The 22,517-nt window shown below is 43.9% G+C and overlaps 2 protein-coding genes across 6 annotated transcripts in view; one reads left to right on the top strand and one right to left on the bottom strand.

Moving 5' to 3' along the window:
• dennd4a (DENN/MADD domain containing 4A) overlaps positions 1–15,755 on the top strand; it is a 22,038-nt gene extending 6,283 nt beyond the window's left edge. Inside the window, exons 6-30 of one of the 2 annotated variants that reach the window (XM_047596123.1) lie at positions 396–634; positions 738–804; positions 965–1,023; positions 1,134–1,278; positions 1,602–1,777; positions 2,106–2,206; positions 3,071–3,289; positions 3,728–3,873; positions 4,311–4,331; positions 5,882–6,015; positions 6,247–6,379; positions 6,512–6,718; positions 6,836–6,964; positions 7,058–7,202; positions 8,261–8,383; positions 9,172–9,282; positions 9,910–10,691; positions 10,786–11,005; positions 11,490–11,581; positions 11,674–11,849; positions 12,103–12,493; positions 13,038–13,155; positions 13,425–13,587; positions 13,697–13,761; positions 14,039–15,755. In XM_047596123.1, coding sequence (XP_047452079.1) covers positions 396–634; positions 738–804; positions 965–1,023; positions 1,134–1,278; positions 1,602–1,777; positions 2,106–2,206; positions 3,071–3,289; positions 3,728–3,873; positions 4,311–4,331; positions 5,882–6,015; positions 6,247–6,379; positions 6,512–6,718; positions 6,836–6,964; positions 7,058–7,202; positions 8,261–8,383; positions 9,172–9,282; positions 9,910–10,691; positions 10,786–11,005; positions 11,490–11,581; positions 11,674–11,849; positions 12,103–12,493; positions 13,038–13,155; positions 13,425–13,587; positions 13,697–13,761; positions 14,039–14,175 — 4,299 coding nt within the window. In that variant the 3' untranslated portion in view covers positions 14,176–15,755. The remainder of the gene's footprint in view (positions 1–395; positions 635–737; positions 805–964; positions 1,024–1,133; positions 1,279–1,601; positions 1,778–2,105; positions 2,207–3,070; positions 3,290–3,727; positions 3,874–4,310; positions 4,332–5,881; positions 6,016–6,246; positions 6,380–6,511; positions 6,719–6,835; positions 6,965–7,057; positions 7,203–8,260; positions 8,384–9,171; positions 9,283–9,909; positions 10,692–10,785; positions 11,006–11,489; positions 11,582–11,673; positions 11,850–12,102; positions 12,494–13,037; positions 13,156–13,424; positions 13,588–13,696; positions 13,762–14,038) is intronic. The other variant, XM_047596124.1, reaches the window with a different exon arrangement.
• Positions 15,536–22,517, bottom strand: slc24a1 (solute carrier family 24 member 1). 4 transcript variants are annotated; one of them, XM_047596125.1, is made up of 10 exons: positions 22,389–22,517; positions 20,890–22,104; positions 19,915–19,974; positions 19,536–19,644; positions 18,278–18,358; positions 17,489–17,646; positions 17,117–17,383; positions 16,941–17,030; positions 16,533–16,699; positions 15,536–16,445 (listed from the first exon to the last, which is right to left on the bottom strand). In XM_047596125.1, the coding sequence occupies exons 2-10, from the start codon at positions 21,949–21,951 to the stop codon at positions 16,196–16,198; spliced, it is 2,244 nt and encodes a 747-aa protein (XP_047452081.1). In that variant the 5' UTR covers positions 21,952–22,104; positions 22,389–22,517; the 3' UTR covers positions 15,536–16,195. The 4 variants fall into 4 exon arrangements, with proteins under 4 accessions (XP_047452081.1, XP_047452082.1, XP_047452083.1 ...); XM_047596126.1 differs by having other exon boundaries at positions 17,558–17,646; XM_047596127.1 differs by lacking the exon at positions 18,278–18,358.

Genomic DNA, 22,517 nt, shown 5'->3' with positions numbered 1-22,517 from the left:
AAGGTTGTTAGCCTTTGAAAGCAATGCAGCATGAAAGCTCATCTTTTGAATAATGGATGGCTCATGCACCACTTCCACTGGTGCGCAGGTTTGAAATGCTGTGTGTCTCAGTGGTCTCTCCCTTCTTCCCTGCAACCTTTAGTCTGCAGGCTACTCTCCTGGCACTTCATGCCTGGAATGATTAGTTTATTTATCCGGGAGAAGAATCTTCAAAGGAGTCTGATATATTTTTTTTATTATGATGAACATCCTCTCCTGAAGCTGCTGAGGCTGCCACAGCGTCTTACATGGAGCCCACTGTGGAGTTTGTCTTTGTAAAGTTTGCCTCCTTGTGCATGTACTGGATATGCTTTATGCTGATCATCACTCTTACATAGCGGCCCCTCTGTGCGCAGGTGTATGGAGCAGCCATCCAGTTCTATGAGCCCTACTCAGAGGAGAACCTGTCTGAGCGCCAGCGCTCGCAGCTCGGCCTGCCAAGCTCTGATCTCGGACCCGATGGGACGAGAAGTGTTTACAGCAACAAGAGTATCTGCCTACTCTCCCACTGGCCCTTCTTCCAGTCCTTCAGGAGCTTTCTGACTTTCCTCTACCGATACTCCATCTCTGGACCACATGCACTGCCAATTGAAAAGTTAGCAAGCTTTACAGATTTTTGTCAGAAAACGATTTAATGTTGGTTCATTGTTGTGAACTGAAATTGGTGCATCTTTTAAGTGATTTTTTTGTTTTCGCAGGCACATCTCTCACTTCATGCAAAATGTGCCGTTTCCCTCCACTCAGAGACCCCGCATCCTGGTGCAGGTGAGCTTAAACTTTAATGAGTGAGGAAGTCTCTTCAATTCTGTATGGCTGCTTTATTTGGCTTGACGGGAATGCCTTTAAACACACCATAGCCGCAAGCTAAATCATTCATGGACTGACGCACAAACCCACTAATTCTCTCCTTTGTGTCTTTCCACAGCTGTCTCCGCATGACAGCCTGATCCTGAGCCAACCTGTGTCCTCTCCACTGCCTCTTAGGTAAAGCAACATCGATTCTTTGCTAAATTATACCGTGACAACCTACTGTATTTGCTCCGTTTCTAATCCGGAACCATCTGGCTTTGTTCGTGTGTGTTTTCGTGCGACAGCGGCGGGAGCCTCTCGACGTTACTGCTGAACCTGGGCCCAAAAAATGCAGCCACCCTGCTCGTTTTGGCTGTCACAGAGCACAAGATCCTAGTTCATTCCCTGCGTCCAGCTGTACTCACCAGTGTTACTGAGGCCCTCGTGTCTGTAAGTCTTAGCTTCTTTTTTTTCGTGTCCACCTTTCCTGATTACAACGCTAAAGAGGGTGGTCTTTAACGTGATTATAGAGTAAGTTCAATCGTGGATGAGGCAAGAGGCAGAGCTCACTTTAAAGGAGAACCCTCTACGGTTTCGGGGCTAAAAATATTTCAATATTGAAAAAAACTTTCTTCAAAGAAATATGCTTAAAAAATGTCCAAGAAGAAAATTAAATGAGACAGAACGCTCAGTAATTCAGTGTTTAGCTTTAATCCTTCGTTCACACAGTGTATGTGATGATCTTACTGACGGATATGTCTCCCTCTTTTCAGATGATCTTTCCTTTCCATTGGCCGTGTCCCTACATCCCTCTGTGCCCACTGGCTTTGGCAGATGTGCTAAGTGCACCGTGTCCTTTCATCGTGGGCATGGATTCCAGATACTTTGACCTTTATGTGCCACCAACTGACATCAGCTGCGTGGATCTGGACACCAACACCATCTCGCAGTAAGTGACCTCTGATTGCAACCGCTCTGTGATAGACAGCCTTGTCCAAACTGAAGCCAAAAATATTTTATTGGTCTGGTTTGAACGTTATCCCAGAGATGATCAATATCTGGCAGCGAGAGTCTCTCTTATGTAATGATGGAGGAGTTGGAATGTCAAATATTCTTAATGTACACAAAAGCCCATTTGGATGCCGCTGGTCTCCCACATCAATTCAAAAGGAGATTAAGCTGTCAGTGGTGATGTGAAGGGAATCCGTCTCCCTCTTTCTATCTCTTTGCAATGTTTCTTGACCGCGTGTAATGAAAACCTTATGGTGTGCTTTCAGCAAGGACGACAAGAAGGCTTTAACGTGGAAAATCCTGCCCAGGAGAGCCTGCAAACATCTTCTCAATACCCTGAATAAGCTCCATCAGCAGCTCACAGAAGGTGAGTCAGGTCTAATGCTGTGTCATTTTAGTGGTTTCATGAATAATTTAGGTTGAGTCTGCTGAGTCGGCCCTAACTTTACAGGAAACACGACGGACAAACACAAAAACAGCTTCTTGAAAATCTTGTTGATGACTAATTACTTCTTAACGGTATACTCCACACGTCCTCATCTTTCCCCTTATGGCACGTATATACTTAAAAACTATTGGGATTCCCAGAATTGCATTTCTCAGGTTACACCATATCGTGTGTCTGGATGTATAAAGATCTATTATATCCTGTCTGTAGTAAAATCCAGACAATGGATTTCTTTCACTGGGGTGGTTAAACATCGATAGAAACTAAATCCCTGCTTAAAAGAAGCATTTTGATTCTGACAAAATGAACTGATCTATGGTATTTTATGGCGTCACTTTCCTTTCAAGTTAGAAACACAATGTCAGATCTTCTATTTTGGGCCAGTTTTTTAAAAAAATATTTTTTTGGTTCTGTTGATGGTGTAGTCAGTTGGCCTTTCCATCACTTTGATCCAGACTGAAATATCTGAAGAACTATTGATTGGATTGCTGCGGAAATTTGACATTCATGGTCCTCAGAAGATTGCTGCTGAGAACTTTGACTTTTCCTGTATCAGCATCAAAATGCATCAAAAGTTTTGTTTTTGTGCACTCACTGTTTTTGTGCACTCACTGTTGTACAGATTAATCGCATCGGTTCTGATTTATAGTGGAAGCTAAAATAAGCTAGCTGCCATGAGGTCAATACGTTATCCCGGCAGTATATATCGGCTGCAGACAGAGTTCTTTGCTGTCAAGTAGTTTGCGTGCTGTTGGGTATCTAAATCATGCTTTGTGCTCTCAGGTGGACAGTTAAGCCGTGAAGACGTGCAGATGGACCACACGGTGACTGACAGCGAGCTTGACAGTGGAAAAAGCCTCCACACTCTAGAGCTGGAGATTCAGGAGGCCTTCCTGCGGTTCATGGCAGCCATCCTACGAGGCTACCGCTCTTACCTGCTGCCCATCACCCAAGCACCGTCCGAGAAGACCACCGATGCCAGCTCTCTTTTTGACATCCAAGGTATGTTTCTACGTAGTCACAAACGTGCTGACAAGTTATTGTTTCCCTCCCCGTGTGATACTTTTCTGTGTAGGTTAGGGGGTTAAGGTCTGAGTTGTTGCATCAAAGTTTGTGCTAAATCACTGCTGTAATGACTAGAGTGATTTAGCTTAAGCCTCAGTGGAAATTAGGTCCGGATGACAAGCCGGAGAAGCCTCCGTGATTAATAGCACAATGTCCTAGCACATCTGGGGGCTCTTATGCAAGAGGAGCAGTGGAGAACAACTTGTTTCATACCGCAGTATTTATTTCCCATAAATGCTAAGTTTGCAACTTAACCCCTTAAATATGTCATGACAGCTAAATGTCTGGATTTATAATCATGGCAGTGATATCAATTCCTATTTTACAGGCTTGTCATTTAGTAATGTGTTTACTTTAATGTGTTTCGTCTCACAGGTTTTCTGAAGAGCAGGGACCGCTCCCATCAGAGGTTTTATTCCCTCATGACCAAGACGCAAATGTTCAGCCGTTTCATAGAGGAGTGCTCCTTTGTCAGCGATAAAGACGCCAGCCTGGCTTTCTTTGATGAGTGCGTGGATAAGGTGAGGCACGCGGCTGATCGTTGCTATGGATTTTCTGGGTCAGAGACAAATCAGCACAGTCGTTTGGAACAAATGAACGATTTTTACTCCGGCATCCATCCATTTTGCAGAAGTTCTCAGCAAAGAGCAGATCAATTTAGAGGAAAGATTAATCACACCTTTCAGTTATTACTTGCCGTGGCCTTTTATTTTAGGTTAATAAAGTGACAGGAACTAACAGAAATAAACTGAGTAATTAACACTCAACATATCTCTTGAGCTTCACATTGACAACTGCAGTTCTCTCGAGCTTTTCTCTTCTATATTTTCTCTCCTCTTTCCTGCATTTTGAAAATATTTTTCTGTCGTCTTCTTGCTCGTTCAACTCTTCCCTAATTTTCTGCCTTTTGTTGTCTCTTTCTGCTTCTCTGTTTGTTGTCATGCTTCCTGCCTGTTAGTTATTCACCACTGGGAACAAGGTAAGCTACCAGAGCATGTGTTATACATGAATTAGTGTGTGGATGTGAGGATAAACATGTTTTCCTCCTATTTAAGTGGTAGTAACTTAACCTAATTAAAGTGTCTGTGAAGTTTCTTAGTCGCTCAGGTCGTGTTATATCAAAAATGTTTCAACTTTTCTTGACAAAGTGTTCTCTATTGCACGTGTGTGTGTTAAAGCAGCACAAAGGAAAGGTCTTGAATGTGAGTGTAGCTGACAGAAATCTGCATTATTGAACCAGGTGTCATTAGAAATAATTGAGAACTGCTCCGCTCTCTCCCAGCGGCCCTTCTTACAGCCCTGACACAATGAGATTAATTATATGTGCTTGGCATTTGCAGAGATTACTCTGTGTGCTTCCCTGACTTCAGTAGTCTCTGTGGAATATAATATAAAGGAAGGACAACGGCGGGATGTTAATCCTTGTTTACTGTGCTGCACTGTCTTTGTTGAAATCCTATGGGACGTGGGCAAGTTGTGTTTGTTGTCGGTTCGTGCTAATTATTTGTCAGTTTGACAGCTTTTATGAATACAACCTGTCAGTGTGTTTTGTTGTGCTTGCAAAAAAAAAAAAGGACAAAACATCCCCCAGAAAAAAAAATAAAAACTCTTCGCTTGCAAACTTGTGCAATCAGGAAATTTACATCCTGTACGAACAGTAGCAACTCTGGTATTAATGGTCACGGTGGTTATTACTGAGAAGTGGAAGCATTGATTCATTCAGCGTCATTGCTGCTGAGGTTGACAACAACTGCATGATTGGGAAAGAGCTCTTGGGTGTAAGAGGAAGGGCAACAAGCCGAGAAACACTGAGTAGAATCGAAGTGAGGGCCAGCGGGTCAGTGTGAGTTGGTTGACTGAATCATCCACTCAAATGAGTGGAACAAACCCTGCAACACCGTACCGCTGGGGGACTATTGAGCTGGTGGCATAATATTAACATTTGGGTGTAACTTGTGCCAGAAGTGAGCTGGTAATCGATATGCAAGCCCACTGACTTCACATCAACATGGCAGCCCTTGGTTATGATCTCTCAGCTTTTCAGTGTTGAGTTTCTTCTCTTTTGCTTTTCTGCTTTGATAATGGCAGCGGTGCTGTGAACGCTTCTCTACAAACAGCAGACCAGTCAGCTGAGAGCAAATGTGACAGCTTAGTATCAAGTAGTGCTGCCAAAGCTGTACAGTTAAACGGTTCCATGTCCCTTGAGCGTCGTGGCATCAATTTGGTCCAGGTCACTGCAGCCTAGATTCATTTAGTCTTGGAGGATTCATGGGATCAAGGCTTTGCCTTGGCAGCACCCTTTAGATTAATGGAATTGGGGCATAGGCCATATTTCTGATGTAGAAGGGCTCATTACAGGCATGTGTTTGTCCTCGCTGACCCTCACATCTGATCCGATCCGAGGGCTCTTACAGTATCAAATCAGCGTGAACCTCTAGGCAGCATTAACACCTATAGATTTGTGTTTTTAACAAAGCTAAGTGGACAGATTAACAATAATGATGGATGTGTGTTTCTCCTGCAAACCAGATGGACAGCGAGCGGCCAGAGGACGCCAGACTAATTGAACTGGATGAATCCCACCGCAGTGAGCACACGGTCTACATCAATCCGCCAGAACTTCCTCCTCTACCGCAGGGAGAGGAGCATCCTCTGCGCTATAGGTACCACACCGCAGGTCGATTTCTATCGACTGTTTCTTTATTTTTCTTCTGTCTTACGGACTTCAAGAGCACATCTCAGCGATCGCCGCGGGGCCTTGTGATTATTCTGAGCTGCTTTTGGATGCTTATGTCAAGTTTCCAGAAAAATCGCAGCCAAAAGCATCGTGCAAGGATTGATGCCTATGTGAACTTGTGCTGTTGTGTATAAGTGAGCGTCTTGTCTTCCTGCAGCTACTCTGGGTTCCCCGTCCTGAATGCTGAGCTTCTGGAGCCGCTGGAGGGGCCAAACCCTTCGTCAGCGAGCATAGCCTCACGCCACAGCAGCCCGGCCAGCCCCACAGCCATCTTCAGACGCTCTAAACAGGTCAGCCGAATGAGTTCTCGTTTGAACCTATTTATGTCGGCAATTTAGTCTTAATTTAAATGTTAATTCAATTCTCCTCGCTAAAGGGCAACAAAGCATCTACATGTCATCTTTTTTTTTTTTTTTCCCCAGGAGATCAAATCAGCCCAGAGGATGGCCAAAACCTATTCATCTATGCCTCAGATGTGGTCCAAGTGTTTGCTGCGCCACTGCTACGGCCTCTGGTTTATCTGCCTGCCAGGATTTGTGGGCAACTGCCACTCGAAGGTGCGAGCTCTGCGGACAGCTTACGATGTGCTGAGGAAGATGCAGGACAAGAAGCTGCAGGCTCCCGATGAGGTAGGAAAAGGGCTGTGTATTAGAAAACAATGCAGATATTTAGATTTGTATTATAATGTATTTTTGTGATAAGGATGATGTTTTTAATGTGAACATTGCGGTGGGTTTCCGTCCAAGGTTTGCTACCGAGTGCTGCTGCAGTTGTGTGGACAGTACAGCCAGCCAGTTCTGGCTGTCAGGGTGCTGTTTGAGATGAAAAAGGCTGGAGTTCAACCCAATGCTATCACCTACGGGTACTATAACAAGGTGCGTTCGGTATTAACAGGAACAGTTGGCAAAAATAGATCATTTGCCTCTACCTATTAAGTCTGTATATATTTTAACAATTTCGCTCTGCAGGCCGTGTTGGAAAGCACCTGGCCCTCCACCACCAGAGGAGGCTACTTTCTTTGGGGGAAGCTGAGGAACGTGATCCTGGGCGTGCTCCAGTTCAAGCAAGCAGGGAAGAAACAGCAGACTCTACACAGAGATCCCCAGCTTTCAGGTAGGAGCTGTAACCTTTCCGTTATGTTTTTCTATAGTCCTATAGAATGTTAAAGGTAGTTTTGGTTGGAACCACGAGAACGTGGTTACGTTTTCGTAACCTGTAGAAAACAGAAATCTGCAGCAGGTCCTTCAATTGTCACTTGTGTTTTTAGACGTGCTCACAAGTTTTTATATTATCTCCCACCATGTCTAATCTAAGTATAATGAAGTATATCATGCACTTCCACAACGACTTTCATACACATTGTAAAACTTTGCACCTCAGACTAATCAGGCCTTAAGATGTTTAGGATTGCATTCAGTTCAATTCAATTTCAATTCAATTCAGTAATTACTTCTCAGCTGGAGACAGAATCGCAGATTGATAACACACCATTTTATTCTTGGTTACTGTAGTTCTTAATGAACACGTGTAATTGATTGGGATCCTGTGGGAGCGGTCGTATCTTCAAGGCATTTTCTCTTGCTCTTACAACAAGGTTTCCTCGAGCCTCCTCCAACACATATTGTTCCCAGTCCTATAATGACACTAATTAAATAGAGTGAAGAGGTTTTCCTCCCCAGCAATCACGGCACACAGGTTGCTCTTGATGTCGGCCCCCAATTCCCACAATGTCCCGAAGAGACTCTTATTACCGTAATGACATGCTGTGTGAGGGGCTCTAATGAAAACACCGTGCTTTACCCCATATACGGTGCTCACATAGGCGGGTTCATCCTTTATAGTTCAGGGAAACTCTTCTATGAGTTTGCAGTTAGTGTAAACGAATACATCGACATGAATAAATAATGTAAATTAACTCGTGCAGGCTCACTTTTGTTCTCCTTTGAGTTAAAAATAACATCTTTTTACGCGAGGCGGCATTCAGTCATGATGACAGCTATGTGGCATACAGAACATTCCAGCAGCTTTGCAGAGGATGATAACGATTACACCACAGTGCATTGAGAGTTTAAACATTGATCTCGCATGAGCCGGGCTCCGGTTTCATAATCCGGTTGGTTCTCTGTCATTTATTTAGCCTCTCCCCCCCCTTTTCCTTTATCTCCCTTCAGACGGCAGTGATCTTGACACAGTCAGTCATGGCAGTTTGGACAGCGCTAATGACTCAGCTGAGCGCACCTCCATCGACACTGACTTCACGAAAATGGACTCCAGCGACGATGGATTTAGTACAGGTTAGAAGCACTCCATCTTTCCTTTTCCATATAATTCACACTACGACCATAATAATGATAATTGTTTCTGGTGTCTCAACTTCTTTCTAGTCGGTTGATTTAATTGGCGTCTTTAAAAGTGTCAGTATAAATTACACTGCAGCCGAATGAATTCACGTCATTCTGCTCTAGGCCGTCACTTTTCTGCCAGTCACAGAAATATGTGAAAGGCTTCAGCACTAAGTAACTGACGTATATTAAAATGGGCCATCTGAGCTGCGAGCACACATGAATATGCACATAGTGAGTAAATAAGATAATGCTTCAAAATAAAATTATATTACAACTAAATCTAATCAGAAAAATGTGAAGACACAACATTACACCATGCCCATGCCCTTTTCCTTACATAACAACTAATAGGAAGAAGTAGATACAAGGGGCTTATGATGGTAAATCATCTGGCTAAAGCAAATCTGGCACAACTTGTCTCATCAAAATACTTTAGGAATAATAGAATTCGCAGCGTATTATGTTTGTACATTTACCGTTTTGACCTTGTGAATATAATGGAAGTTTTAAAAAAAGCGTCTTTTCTGCTGCTTTTGCTTTTCTATTCTGGGACTGCGTCGTGATATAAGCTGGAGGGAAATGCACAAAGCTCCTCTGAAGAAAGACTCTGAGATCGGTTGTCTGACTAATAGTGCAGCTTCAATTCACCCAGCTCCTTCTGAAGCGTGAAACTAAACACTGAACGCACAAATACGAAAAAAAACCTCCCAGAAGACTAAAGCTTCCATCTTTTTCAGGTGGGCAATCGGACCAAGGGTACGATTCTTTGTCTAAAGAGGAGGAGAGGTCGTGCGGCAGAGACACTGACGGCGCGGCACTGGCGGAAGACAAAGGGCCGAGGCAGTCCAGTGAGTTATCGAAAGCGTTTATGTCTAATCTTTGACACGTTGAGACCATATCTGCCTAAATGAATCACCACTTACAGCAAAATGAATGCTCGTCATTTTAAAAGCCAGAGTGTCGTATTGCAGTGTGGGTGTAGTTTATTCTCCAGCCATCAATTTGCTGTTATATTTAGATGTTTTTTTTCTGAGGAAAGATTCTGCTGATGGATGAATGTGTTAGGTAACGTGGTGTGTGCGTGTGTGTATGCGCGACAGTGTTTGCCTATAATTCAATAATGACGTGATGTGCCTGATGCAATCTCTGTTCCACTCTTAATAATCAGTAGTCCTCTCTAATGGGGTGGCATTTCATCAGTGGCTTAATTGCTAATTACTTTATCTTTTGGCATAGATGAACACGCAGCTGCTCGTTTGTCCCCCCTGTTCCCAAATGCAATAGCTTCGTGTTGGCATGAACAGCAGCTTACCACCAGTATCTGAAAGTTCACCAGTGTAACAGAATCAGTGCTTCGCCATAAAAGAATTGAATTACTGGCCACAAAAATGTCTTCTACAATGTACTGCCATCAGATGCACTTGTAGGTACTCTTAAGAAAGAGACTTCCACTAACCTAATGTGCTTTGTCACAGGCGGTAGCAGTAGACTGGCTTCCAGTCCATCTAGTGACACTCTTCTGTGTGGAGTTTTGCCAAAGACGGAGAGGCCCAAATCTCTAGACTTGTCCGGCGGCTCTCTGAGGCTCAACGTCCCTCTCCTCGGCTCAGCCAAGCAGCATCACCTTGCCTCCGACAGGCTACATGGAGTAGAGGAGGAGGGCACAGAGGCCGATAAAAAGAGACCTCGGGCGGAGAGGAGCGTCAGCTGCAGCAGTGCGGTGGAGAGGACAGGTGTTGAGGCGGGATTTGATCCCCTGTCTCAGATGGCCGCCGCAACTTCACAAGGGTGTGACCGGGACAACAGCAGCACGCCCACCGCCCGCCGCGATCTCGCTGAGGAGATCGAGTCGTACATGAATAACGGGAACAGCCCTCTGAACAGCCGCGCGCCCAGCATGGACCTGCAGAACCCCTCGAGCCCTTTGTTCCGCCCCGCCTCATCCCCTAACACGTCACCGCGCCCCTCCGCCCTGCTGCGCTCCAATACACACCTTCCACTGCTGGTCAAGTCCAAGGAGAGGCTGAGGCCGTCGCCGTCTCTTCCTCTGGGCGTCTGCGCCAAAGACAGGGAGAGGCCTCCCTCTCTGATTTCGCCGTCGTCGCCCAGCCCCTCCGCCTCATCGTTCTCTATGGACTCGCTGTTCACCCCAACCCTGGACATCTTCAGGAGCAGCGTCATATCAGCAGGGAAGGGTGTAGCGGAGAAGGCCAGCAGGCTCTACTCCCGCTTGTCTTCCCAGTCTTCATTAACACAGGTTAGTGGCGTAACATTTCACTCGTATGAATATTTCCAGCCTCAAAATGAGCTCTAGTAACGCAGCCTCCTTTCTCCTTCTTTGCGTCCTGCAGGATCTAAACTGCGACGGCATGAGTGTGTCCTCGCTGACCTCAGCGGAGGCGGAGTGCTCCTCGCTGCTTGATAACGACTCCTGTCTGGACCCGGATGCCTTCACCTCCCCCCAGCATGGCAGTGTGTCCCGGGTCAGAAGAAGTCCCGTCGGAACTTACGCTCCGAACCTGGGCAGCCCCAACACACCCAACAGAGTGTTCAGACACAACTCCTTCTCTGGTTTGTTGCACATTCTTCTTATGCTAATTATAGTTTTACATTGATAGGTGAAATAAAAAATATTAAAAATAAAAAAAAAACATTTTGATGAAAATATCTAAAGAAAAAATGAATGGCTCACCGACTTGCTCTTTTGCCTAGCTGTCGTAACTGTGGCATCGTGTTGGTTGGGACAAAAACACATCTTGACAATCTAAATTTAGAGTAAGAGTAGCGCTCAGCAATGGAAAGAGTTGTGTGTTGGTCTGTGTGAAATTAGGCCAACGGGCATGAGGGCTGATTCGGTGTGTCTTTTCTGCACCCAGCCATGGGCCCCTATGCTAAACACAGACACACGAACATGCACACGTGCATGCACACTCACGTGCACACACTCACAGAGACGAGTGTTAGACCTGCAACAAAAGGACGAAATGTTCCAACTTTGATAGCTTGTGTTAGAACTCTGCGTGTGTCTAATTCTATAATCCTGCATCATATTCAGGTGGTTTGGCAATTCCCTCCAAGGCTCCTCACACTCCAGATTCCTCCCCCGACACCAGCCGCTTCCAGCCCATGCCCAGTTACACCATAGAGGTAATGTACTCGCATCTGAGACCGGATATTTCTCTGTGGACCGACTCAGACACTAATCAGTGCCCCTTTCTCCTTGGTCCTTCCTGTTGCAGGTTCTGATGTCCAGCTGTTCGCTTTGTAAGACGTGCGACTGCCTGGTGTACGATGAGGAAATAATGGCAGGCTGGACGGCAAACGACTCAAACCTCAACAGCACTTGTCCGTTCTGCGGCACAGCCTTCCTGCCTTTCCTCAATGTGGAAATCAAAGACCTGAGACCGCAGAGCAGGTACATTTTACACTGTATACTGGCACACGGGACACAAAGGCTTTGAATAATTAATCGGGTGCTTTCATCGTTTTATGCTGAATCCAGTGTGATGTGAGGTGTTATATCTTTGATGCCAGATTGTCTATTTTTAGAGTGTTTTGCTGTTGTCTGGAGCCATTTCCCAAAAAGCCTTGACACACATAGCACACAAGCAGCCCGTCGTTTATCTGTATGGCCCCTTTAAACGGATCCACTCGGTGTCTCGCCTCAGGTCTTCAAAGAAAAGTAATCCTGTTAAAGAGGAGGACACGTCTGCGCCGCTTGGTCCCGAGGCCAATACGTCTGTGGCAGACTGTGAAGCTCAATCATCTGCAGCCCCCCTGCAGAGGCAGGAGAGCAGCTCCAGCGTGGCTCCTCCTCCACCCTCAGCCCCGGCCTCCACCTCCCCGGTGACGGTGCCCTACCTGAGCCCGCTGGTTCTGTGGAAGGAGCTGGAGAGTCTGCTGGTGAACGAGGGTGACCAAGCGCTCTCGTCGCCAAGTGTTGTCGACCATCACCCCATCGTCTTCTGGAACCTCGTGTGGTACTTCAAGAGGCTGGAGCTGCCGAGCAACCTGCCGGCTCTCATCCTGGCCTCACAGCACTGTAGCCATGGCGACGAGGTAAATATGTCAGTGTAATTAATGGCACATTAACGACAGAGCCAACACCGTGTCAGGTCTGTTTTAAAAGGAGCAGCGTGATACTCTGGAAAACACATTTAGTCAGCTTCTTGGTGAGATTTAAATGAGACGATCAGTTTCCCTGTATGTGTGTGACAAGTATGAAACTGGTTAGCTTAGCTAAGCACAAAGACTGGAAAGGCAGATAGTTAGGGTCTGTTTAAATATAAAATGGCACTTCTATAGCTCAAAATTAAATACCTTGTATCTAATTAGTTTAATCTATTCAAAAGCTAAAGCGTAAGAAAGACATATTGTGATTTAACAGGTACCATGAACACAACCTGTTACTGTTACTGTTACTTTAGCGACTCCTAGTGGTGGTTTAAAAAAATAAAATGTCAAAACGCGTGAAAGTAGCACTCATTTTCACAAGGAACACCTCTTTTTAAGCTTTTAGGAAATTTTAAATTTAAAATTATATCCCTTACAGCTGATAAGGAACAATAAGGAATTAATCTTATAAAAATCTGATTCCCTTTAGACTCCTCAGGTCGTTTCATCTGAGGACAGCAAGCAGGTGCTTGTGAGGATCATGTGGGACAACCTGAAGTTGCACCAAGACAAAGTTCAACCCTGCTACGTCCTGTGGAACACACACTGTGAGTTATTACTTCATTTGCTTTCACAGACTGTGCTACAGCGTCTTACAAACGCTGACACTACTTTCAGAAAGGTGATTTGCTGGTAAGGTCAGATATTTACATGCAAATTAAATAAGGAATATTAAGCAACCGGAGCACTATGCATAATTCAGGTCACAACTCTCGTTAGTCATGCCAATTTTATCTTAAGCTTTCTGAGTTTATTTTGAGTGACGGAGACGAACGAGCCTCTGATCGGGGTGACTTTAATCCCTCTTTCTATTCAGGTGCCAGCTCCTTGGTTCGGTCTGGGCTGTGTGAAGAAGGCCAGCTCTTCACCGTGGAGCTCCTGCAGGGCTTTGTGAGGAGCATTAAGAAGAGTGATGTCTATCAGCCCATGAGCCAGATCATCCAGCAGCTCGGGCCCGAGTTAGGATTTAAGAGACAGAGGTGAGGAAATAAATATATTAGCATGTAAAGTGAGACAAGTGAAGACACTATGAATAGAAAGTTTAATCACTCATCTCTTTTTTTTTTTTTTTCTCTTTGTTTCTAAAAGGAGCCTCTACAGAGATTTATTGTTCCTTGCACTGGGGGCGTTGGGAAAGAACAACATAAATATCAGTAAGTTGACAACCTGAGAACCTGTGTAGTAATGGCTGCATGGAATGGTCAATTCTTCAGCGTATGTAGCTACATTCTTTGATTTAGGGCTAAATAGTTTTAGAGTACGCTAACATAATTTGATAACATTTTAAACTGAAATGTTATGTGGGATTACTCTTAATTACCATCTTATTTCAAGCAACAGTCTGTCCGAGGCCCTTCTTAGATAATTTCTAATAGGATAAAAGTATATTTTATTTTGTTTAACCTTTAACAAACCCTCGTCTCCTCACAGATGCTTTCGACCGGGAGTACAAGTTGGCCTATGACCGCCTCACCCCCAACCAGGTTAAACTGACACACAACTGTGACCGGCCCCCTGGAGCGGGGGTCATGGAGTGCAGGAAGACTTTCGGAGAGCCCAGCTTGTGAGCGTCTTGTCCTCTTCTGTCTTAGTGTGATTTCTCCGTCAATCTGCTGCTGTTTTATTGGACTGCACTTCAGACTCAGGACCAGCTCACCTGTCTGGAGCCTGGAGCTCTTTTAAGCACAATGGGAAATAATGTAACTGCCACTGAGTTTCTTGTATGCTGTCGGAGCTGAGGGGCATGAAGTGACAGGTCTTGAGTTTGCAAACGTTTAGGAGTTTTACTGTATTTTCAGTATTGCTATGGTAAAATGTTTGTACAGTTACTATACAGTCTATTTTATGCCTTTGTTTCTGTCGAAGCTGTGAAAAAGTTTGTAAGTGTCTGATCACGTTGTCAAAAGTTCTCAGTGGTCCTGGTGACCTTGTTTAGACTGTTTTTGAGTGTGTGTATTATAAATACTTGCTTTTAGACTTTCATGTTTTTACAAAGCACTTTGACAAAATGAGCTCCTGCCATTCATTCTCATTTACGTAACGCTGCAGCTCAGCAGCCCACGCTAAAGTCGCATTTTATCTGGAAGCTGCAGGACTGTCTGATGGATTCAGTAAACAAACGCAGATCCATTCCTCCCCATGTGCACCCTGAAACCCTGACAGGGCCATGATCACATACCCGAATACACTAACATCTAAAGATTACTGTTTCTGACACAAGACGGGAACACTCAGTTTCTGTATATGCACAATGTTTATTTGTTAATCCTTTTTTTTGTACAGTGTACCAAAAGAGCCCAAAAGGGAATAGTTTTATTTACAGTTTTTTAAGCAATACCTTTTTTAAAGTGAGGATTGAATAAGTTATGTGTTGTATGCGACCGTAAAGGTTCATAAAAACAGTACAATCAAACTAATACCAGACAAATAAGTAAAAATAAATGTTTTCTGTTGGTGTAATCAACTATTTTTTTTTTCTTTTTTGATAAATAAATTTACTGACACTAAAATGGAGTTATAGACACGTATAGAGTTTTTGGCTCTAGTATTTTGTATGTTTCATTTTTGACTTCACCGTGTGCTGTAGATGTCGGTTTTAGATAATTGGACAACAGTGCGCTGTTTAATGTGACATACCGTGCAGAAAAGGACAATTTAATCTCTTAACATAACCTATTGTCTCTTTAAACAGACGGCAGTTGTTTGCACGGAGCGTATTAAAAGATATAAACATGTGTTTAGATTGAACAGCTCTGACCTGCCCTGACTTAAAATCAATTTGTTGTAACATTGTTGACTATTAAGTGACTAAAACCTGCCTAGAGCTGCGGCTCCGCGGCTTATTACTGGACTTGTGCTGCCACAGTGCTGTAAGGGGTACGGCTGTGTGCTTGGAGTAAACACAGCATGTAAATCTGCATTTTAACCACCGAGTGACTATAAAAACACTGATGACCAAAACGTAATTGTATGTCTACATGTTGTTTACACCATTTGTCAATTTGAGCAATTTTTCCAAAGTGTTATTTATCATTTGTAACACAGAAAGTAATTTGTATGATTTTTACATAAAAGAAAGAAATCGATTTTCTTCCCTGGCTGGATCTAGTTTGCCTTCATTTACGAATAAACACGTTTATTCTATGGATGTCGTGTCTCACCTTTTCTTTAAAACTCTAAGTTCAAGCAAGCTCTGGTTCTCTATCATGAACATTATAAAACAGGTGTTGGAGCATTTACATATAATACAAAATATCACATTTGGAAACCTACGTTTTCAAAAACGTGCACATATTCTAGTTCTCTCATTTCATTTTACAGACAGTGTTGTGTAAACAGTGAAAAATGTCGAGTGGTCATTCTTGTACTGCACAGTCTATGCTATATCACTTGAACGTAAAAGCTGCCACTGTTACTAAAAGTGAGTGTGTGTGGACATGCGGCTGCCGACAACGGCGAGTAACTAGGGCAGCGTCCTGGGTGGTTTCTCTAGATTTCCTGATCCGGGCTCTTCAGCCTCACGCAGTTCTTCTTCAGGTCACAAACGTAGAGAATGACCGCGCCAGTTGAAAACGTCTGTTCACACGTTCAAATGGAAATGGGGCAGATGATGATACGATCCTCCAGCATCACGCTGAGCACCAGGAAGATAAAGTAGAGGACAAACATGGTGGAACCTAGCACCTTATTCATCTTCCATTTACATGTCGCTATGGAGATGATGACAAAGAGGAGCATGAGGAAGAGCAGCACGATGGCGCAGAAGAGCCCGTTGCTGCTGACGGCCACTGGAGCAAAACCGTGGAATGACGAGTACATGAGCCAGGGGACTGGTAGACTTTAAAAGAAAGAGAAAAGTGAATCAGTTAGTGGTGCGCTCAGTCACTACTTCTCAATCGTGACAGGCCGAGTTATGGCTGCTCACCCCACAGTGATGTCAAAGATGTTACTGCCCACAGAGCTGGACACAGCCATGTCCCCCAGGCCTTTACGAGCTACAATCACACTGGTAATGAGGTCAGGAATGGAAGTCCCTGCTGCCAAGATAGTCAGGCCCATAATCTCCTCTGAGATGCCGATCGTCTCACCCACCTAAAGGGACAAACCAGGGTTCAACAGATAGAAGTGACAGGAATTTAACGTACTCTCGAGATAAGGACACTGTCTTCATGTGTAGTGTTTTAACTGGAATATCACATAACGACCTGATTTATGGGTCTGTGAAGGTTCAAAAAGTGTTTTTTTTTTTTCTGGATAGATTTATGGATGCTCAGATTTGAGTGTTGCCTTTTTTTGTCCATCTGTAGAATCAGGTTACTGTCCAAAAACTGACCTGATGGGCCCACCACACCATGAGGTAGGAGAAGATAGCGATCCACATAATAGATCCCAGGAAGGTGACCGCAAAGAACTTTTTGGATTTCTATTGGACAAAGTAAGGGAGGTAAAAGAAAAACTGCAGCGAGATTTGAGGTGGCACAGCCGATCTATGAATGGCGTATCCCTCACCTGGTTGCGAACATCTGGAACTGTGAGCCACAGCGGGAAGACTATGGGCAACAGGATGAGGTAGGTGACTTGCTTACGCGGCGTGTCCGGCCACTCTAAGGACAGAGGCTCCTCTTTTTCCTCCTCTTCCTCCTCCTCATCTTCGCTTTCATCATCATCGTCATCCTCGTCTTCACTGGACTCGTCACTGTCATCGTCGCTGTCGTCTTCGTCACTGCCAGATCCTTCTGAGCCTCCTGACTTCTCCTGCTCCGCTGGCACGTCGTCCTGAGTTGGGTGAGACATCACGGTGGACAGAGGAGGAAAAGAAAATACAATTATTATGCTGAAGAAACTGTTTGCTAAAGGTTGCGCCTCTGTACTGACTCTTACATAGACAGGTATCAAAGACTGACTTCTGGGCTTTTTTTTGACAGGCTTCAGGACATGGTTGGAGAGTACCTTCTTGTCCTCTGGCGGCTCCTTCTTCTCCGCTTCCGTCGCCGGGGCAGCCTCTGGCTCTTTGGTCTGCTCAGGTTTCTTCCCGCCACCTGTGAAAGGAAGAGTTTGCTCATTTCCCACATTTAGATATCAGCATGAACTCTGATGTCATTTTAAAATTGGAGACGGGTTAAGTGGAGAAATGCAGTGAATGTGTTAAATGGGACTTACATAATGTGTGAGATCATCATCCTCATGGCAACTTGGCTGAACTGACTCACTGTCTTCAAAGGTGTATGCATTTGGATGTTATTACATGACCTTTTATGCACTTTGATTAGTCTACAGTACCTGCTGTGTGTACATATGAAGCAGTTTCATGTATACCTTGTGTTTTAGTTTCATTACCCAGGCTACAATTATCATGCTCCACTTCTGGTCACCCATCTACAGTATGATGTCAAGCAGTATAAACAAAAGCTAAGGACAGATATTCCTACTGAAAGTCATGCTATTATAATAGAAGTCATTTAGTATACACATCATCTTTCAGTTGCCACAGAATCTATTTGACTCGGTTGCATAGGTTGAGAAATGATGTGTGTCTGATTTTAATGTGAAACAGAGCTTTGCAGGACAGGTGACGAGCAGCTTTCAGTGAGTCTCCGTTCAAGAGCAGACCCTGAAAGCTTAATGAAAGGCGCCTGATCATGGGATGACCATCGCATCCTTCCTCATTACCTTCACTTTTGTCTTGAGTTTTGCTCTCTGCCTTCCGTCTAGCCACATTATTCAGAGTCACAGCCTTATCCTTAAATTTCCCTACGAACAATCAAACAAGCAAAAACAAGCTCAGAATGGTGCGATGGATTGCTCAAGTGTGTCACTAAAAATCATTTAACCTGTGGGAGACAAACAGTCAGTTATGAGTTAGCAAATGTCACCAGTGCAACGACAGCCGCGGCAGCGGCGGCGGCAGCAGAACCATGACCTTTAGTGCTGCTCAGATCAGTTTCCTAAAAGAGGGAATGTGCTTGCTAAAGGTACAAGAAAACAAAAATAAAAAGAGCAGATTTTCTTCTGATAACTATCATGACTCAGAAATTATTAATCAAAGACAGAAAGCAGCTAAATTGCAAGTGTTTCAGAATAAATTCTCCCATAATCACACATACACAGTGAAATAAAAATGTTTTTTTAACATTCTCCTCTTTGAATGACAGCATTAGGTAAATTCTTGTATTGTATTTTATCGTGTATGCTGCTTTAGTTTCAATTTATTTCTAGAGCTGCCTAACTGTATTTCATTGTTTTCCCTTCTTATTCTTATTTCACGCATATTTGGTGCATTTCTTGGATGCATCCCCATGTCGCCAGATGTCTCCGACAGCACGAGCCTGATTGATTGAACATAGATAAAAAGAGCATGTTGATGCTGTGACATGTAGCAGACATGATCCAGATTTTACAGGCTCATCCAAAAGCTGATTAATGTGCTGGAGTAATTTGCATCGCTAAGGGCTGGAAGGTGGGAAAACTGGGAGGCATCCCTACATGTTGAGTGGGGACACATTGAACAGTTGTTACTCCAGTCTAACATCTAGTGAATGATAAACTAATTAAACCTGTATCAGGAAAAGCTATTTTCCTGAAAGTAAATCCATCATTACACTGTTCAACCAGCTATCACTGCATCTGACTGCTTATGCAACTAATTTAACAGATAATAGCAACATCAAGTGCAGTTGGTTGCAGCACTAGAGATATTTTAAGTCAGTGTAGAACAGTTCCTGTGCTGTGTACTGAGATCCCTTTTTTTACAAATGGATCCCTCCATGGTCTGAGGTAGGCATTTATCTGCTTAGTATCAATCTGGACTTAGTGCTGCCTTCATGTGGGACACTTTGCTAATCCATTTTACAATGGGAAGGACATAGTCTCCAGACAGTCATTGTAAAAGCAGTTAACAGGCTATTCATGGCAGTCGAATGGTACTCACCCTCTCCGAGAGGGTCTAATGTGTGAATCATGAGCTGGAAGATGGTGTTTCTCATGGTGCTGTTGTGCAAAGAAGCTGAACTCCCCCCTCGCTGAAGGGCTGGCTTCAACTGGGGAAAGAGATGACTGAGGTCACGCCAGCTACACAGACAGTGACAAATCACTGTTAGAAAATAGTGGATGTCAGCATGTTTCCATGAGGACTTGTAGGGAGGCTTGTTAACAGCGTGTTATGGTGAACGGGACTGCAGACAGATAATAAAGATGTAAAACAACATGTAGGTAAATGACGAACACTGTGAGTATCTGAGGGACAGGAGTGTTGTTTTTGTGTCTTTCTTCTTTCAGCTGACTGGTTGGTTGATTTCTTGATTTTTTACCTTTAACCGATTGTTGTCCTCTGGAGCAGCAGGGGCATTATCTCCATCGTCCCCACTTGTCTGCGTGCAACAATGTTTCTTTCAGTGTTCATTCATTCATTGGTGAAGATAGACCAAAGTTATTTCATTTTGGTAGAGTTTAAATATCAGTGTACACTGTTTGCTATGATCTCATCCTATTTCACACATTGCACACATGGATGGTCTCATTAGTGTCAGATCTCAGGACAAAAAAAAAGAAAAAAGATGAAGGAAACTAATGTTGAAAATATATTCCTCTCTTAAATAACATTTCTTTATGTATGATGTGAAATAGCATTTTCAACACTGACTTTAAGAAAGGCAAATTCAGTATGCATTCAGCTCATCAGAGGCCCTGTGTGTGAACCAATCCTTGAGCTTTACTTGTGGTAAATTAATCCTCTATCACATCTACCACGGTTAAACTCGGTAAATGTTGATGCTACGGTTTGTACGGAGCTGTAGCTCCTCAAAGGATTCGTTTGCTGTGGTTGATCAGCTTTGATTTGCCAGGGCCTTTACAAGTATCATTTCGCTGTTTTGGCATGATTAGCGTGTGGGGAAGGGATGTGAGGAGTGAGGAGAAATGTGCCTTTCTGCTTCAGTTATAAAACACAAGGATTATGTGAGAGCAAGACACAAAATGTAAAGGAGTGCTTTCATTTCAACCAGATAAAACACTAGCAAAACGTGTTACACCCAAAAAGTTGTCGGTTATCTTAAGTTATCTTATTTTTAACTCATCAATACAATACTTCTATAGTGACATGCATTCTCCTTTAAAACTCTGTGTTTAGTCATGTACCAGGAAACAAATATTCAGGGGCCTCTAGACAACTTTGGTCAAATAGAAATGGACAAATATCTATGATTTAGTATCTAAAAACACACCCATAACTGGGTCAGTTAAAGACAGTGGGATAGGACTGATTTCATACTGTTATGAGTGCTTACCGATTCCGGTTCCTCCACAGCAATAACTTTGACAATGCTCTTGTGTTTGTGGAGCTGGGTCTTGAACGCTCGCTCTATTTGCACATTAAACTTCATGAAAACAACATAGAGAGTATAGCAGGTCACCAGTAATACGCTCTCCCACCACATTATGATGTTATCCAGGAAGAAGATAATGAGCAAGATGAGGTCAAGTATGTAAAACGACACGTCTCGGAAAAGTGGCCACCAAGTTAGGTGAAGAACCTCCCGAGAAAACAAAGCACACATTCCAATCACAAACAATATGTTGAAAACTGCTGAACCGACAATCGTGCCGATACCCACGTTGCTGTGGGCGATGAAGACTCCTATCAAGGAAGTAAAAAGCTCAGGGGCAGAACCTCCGGCGGCCATGAAGGTGGCTCCTGCCACATCATCGGAGATGGCCAGCTTGTCTGTGATTACCCCCAGTGCAGGAACAAAGAACTCATCACACACAATTGCAAGGGACACAAACATGTATATCATCCCAAGAACATGGAGGATCACCCAGCCTCGTCTACGATCCTCAATAGAAAAGATATCCTCAGGGTATTCGCCCTTTACGTGTGGAGTTTCACCAGGGGGAGCTGGAGAGATGGTAGTTACAGGAGGAGGTGGAGGAGGTGGAGGAGGTGGAGCAGGTCTGGGTGTCTCAAGTGGAGGTTCGGGGGCCACGTAGATGCAGTGCACAATAGTCCGGTTCGTCGTTGGCAATGATGGTGATTCAGTGCTGGTGGGTGTTTTTAAATCTGAAGTGGGAACTGTATGATGCACCACTTGCATCTGTGGAGTCGTTTGATCTGTGGGCTCTAACTCGTGTGTTGCAGTAAGAGGTTCCTCCAGCCCTCCAGGTTCTACTGTAGCCTCTTCAATGCCCTCGGTCGAACCTTCTCCAAAATCTTCTCCAATCTGAGGCATTGGAAAAGGCCCATACAGCCGGGCACTGATGGTCAGCTGGTATAGGGTACAGAGAAAAACTCCAGACAGGAGAAAAAGAACCCGGCTCAGCTGCAGTCGCTTCCTTCTTGTACAATACATTTTCCTCCAAAGCAGTGTAGTTAGGTTAACTTAAGCTGCATTAATGGTCTTTGGTAGAGTCCAGCTCTCTCCCCAGCAGACCATGGGGTTACACAATTCCAGACTTCAGCTGCGTGATTCATGTCACATCCTCAACTCCTATGAAAACCCAGCCTGTGGGTGAAAGGAAGCACAGGGAATTAACATGATTCTATGTAACGTTATTGATAAGCCCATTCAGAACGTGTCCTGATTAAGTATGACACTGGTTTCTGAACAAGATGAATGATGAAAATAAATAAATAACACTAAATAAAGACAAAACATTTGTAAATGCACAAGGAAGTAAAACACATGGAATAAAATGAATCAAAATGTTCATGTAGCAAGAAGCTAGACTAAAATCGTCATCAAACTAAATTTAAGAAACAAAAATGTGAACATTAATTCAAACTTACCATAGAAGTTATGTCCTGCAAAGTGAGGTGTGCAAAAGAATCTCTCGAAATAGATTTTCACAGCTGGACGTTGTGGACCAAACAAAACCTGCTTGCAAAGGGTTAGGGTTATGTAGGACACAGAACAAG

The sequence above is a fragment of the Mugil cephalus genome, chromosome 10 (assembly GCF_022458985.1).
Source record: "Mugil cephalus isolate CIBA_MC_2020 chromosome 10, CIBA_Mcephalus_1.1, whole genome shotgun sequence".
Taxonomy (NCBI): Eukaryota; Metazoa; Chordata; class Actinopteri; order Mugiliformes; family Mugilidae; genus Mugil; species Mugil cephalus.
The sequence above is the reverse complement of the archived record's forward strand: the minus strand, read 5'-3'. Positions and strand labels throughout refer to the sequence as shown.

Bases quoted from the DNA above. Each gene is read 5' to 3' on its own strand.
- slc24a1 (XM_047596125.1), bottom strand. From the start codon at position 21,951: ATGTATTGTACAAGAAGGAAGCGACTGCAGCTGAGCCGGGTTCTTTTT. The intron at 19,975-20,889 runs GTAAGCACTCAT...TGTTGCACGCAG, and splicing joins CTGTGGAGGAACCGGAATCG to ACAAGTGGGGACGATGGAGA. The intron at 17,384-17,488 runs GTAAGAGTCAGT...CACCCAACTCAG, and splicing joins AGTCTTTGATACCTGTCTAT to GACGACGTGCCAGCGGAGCA.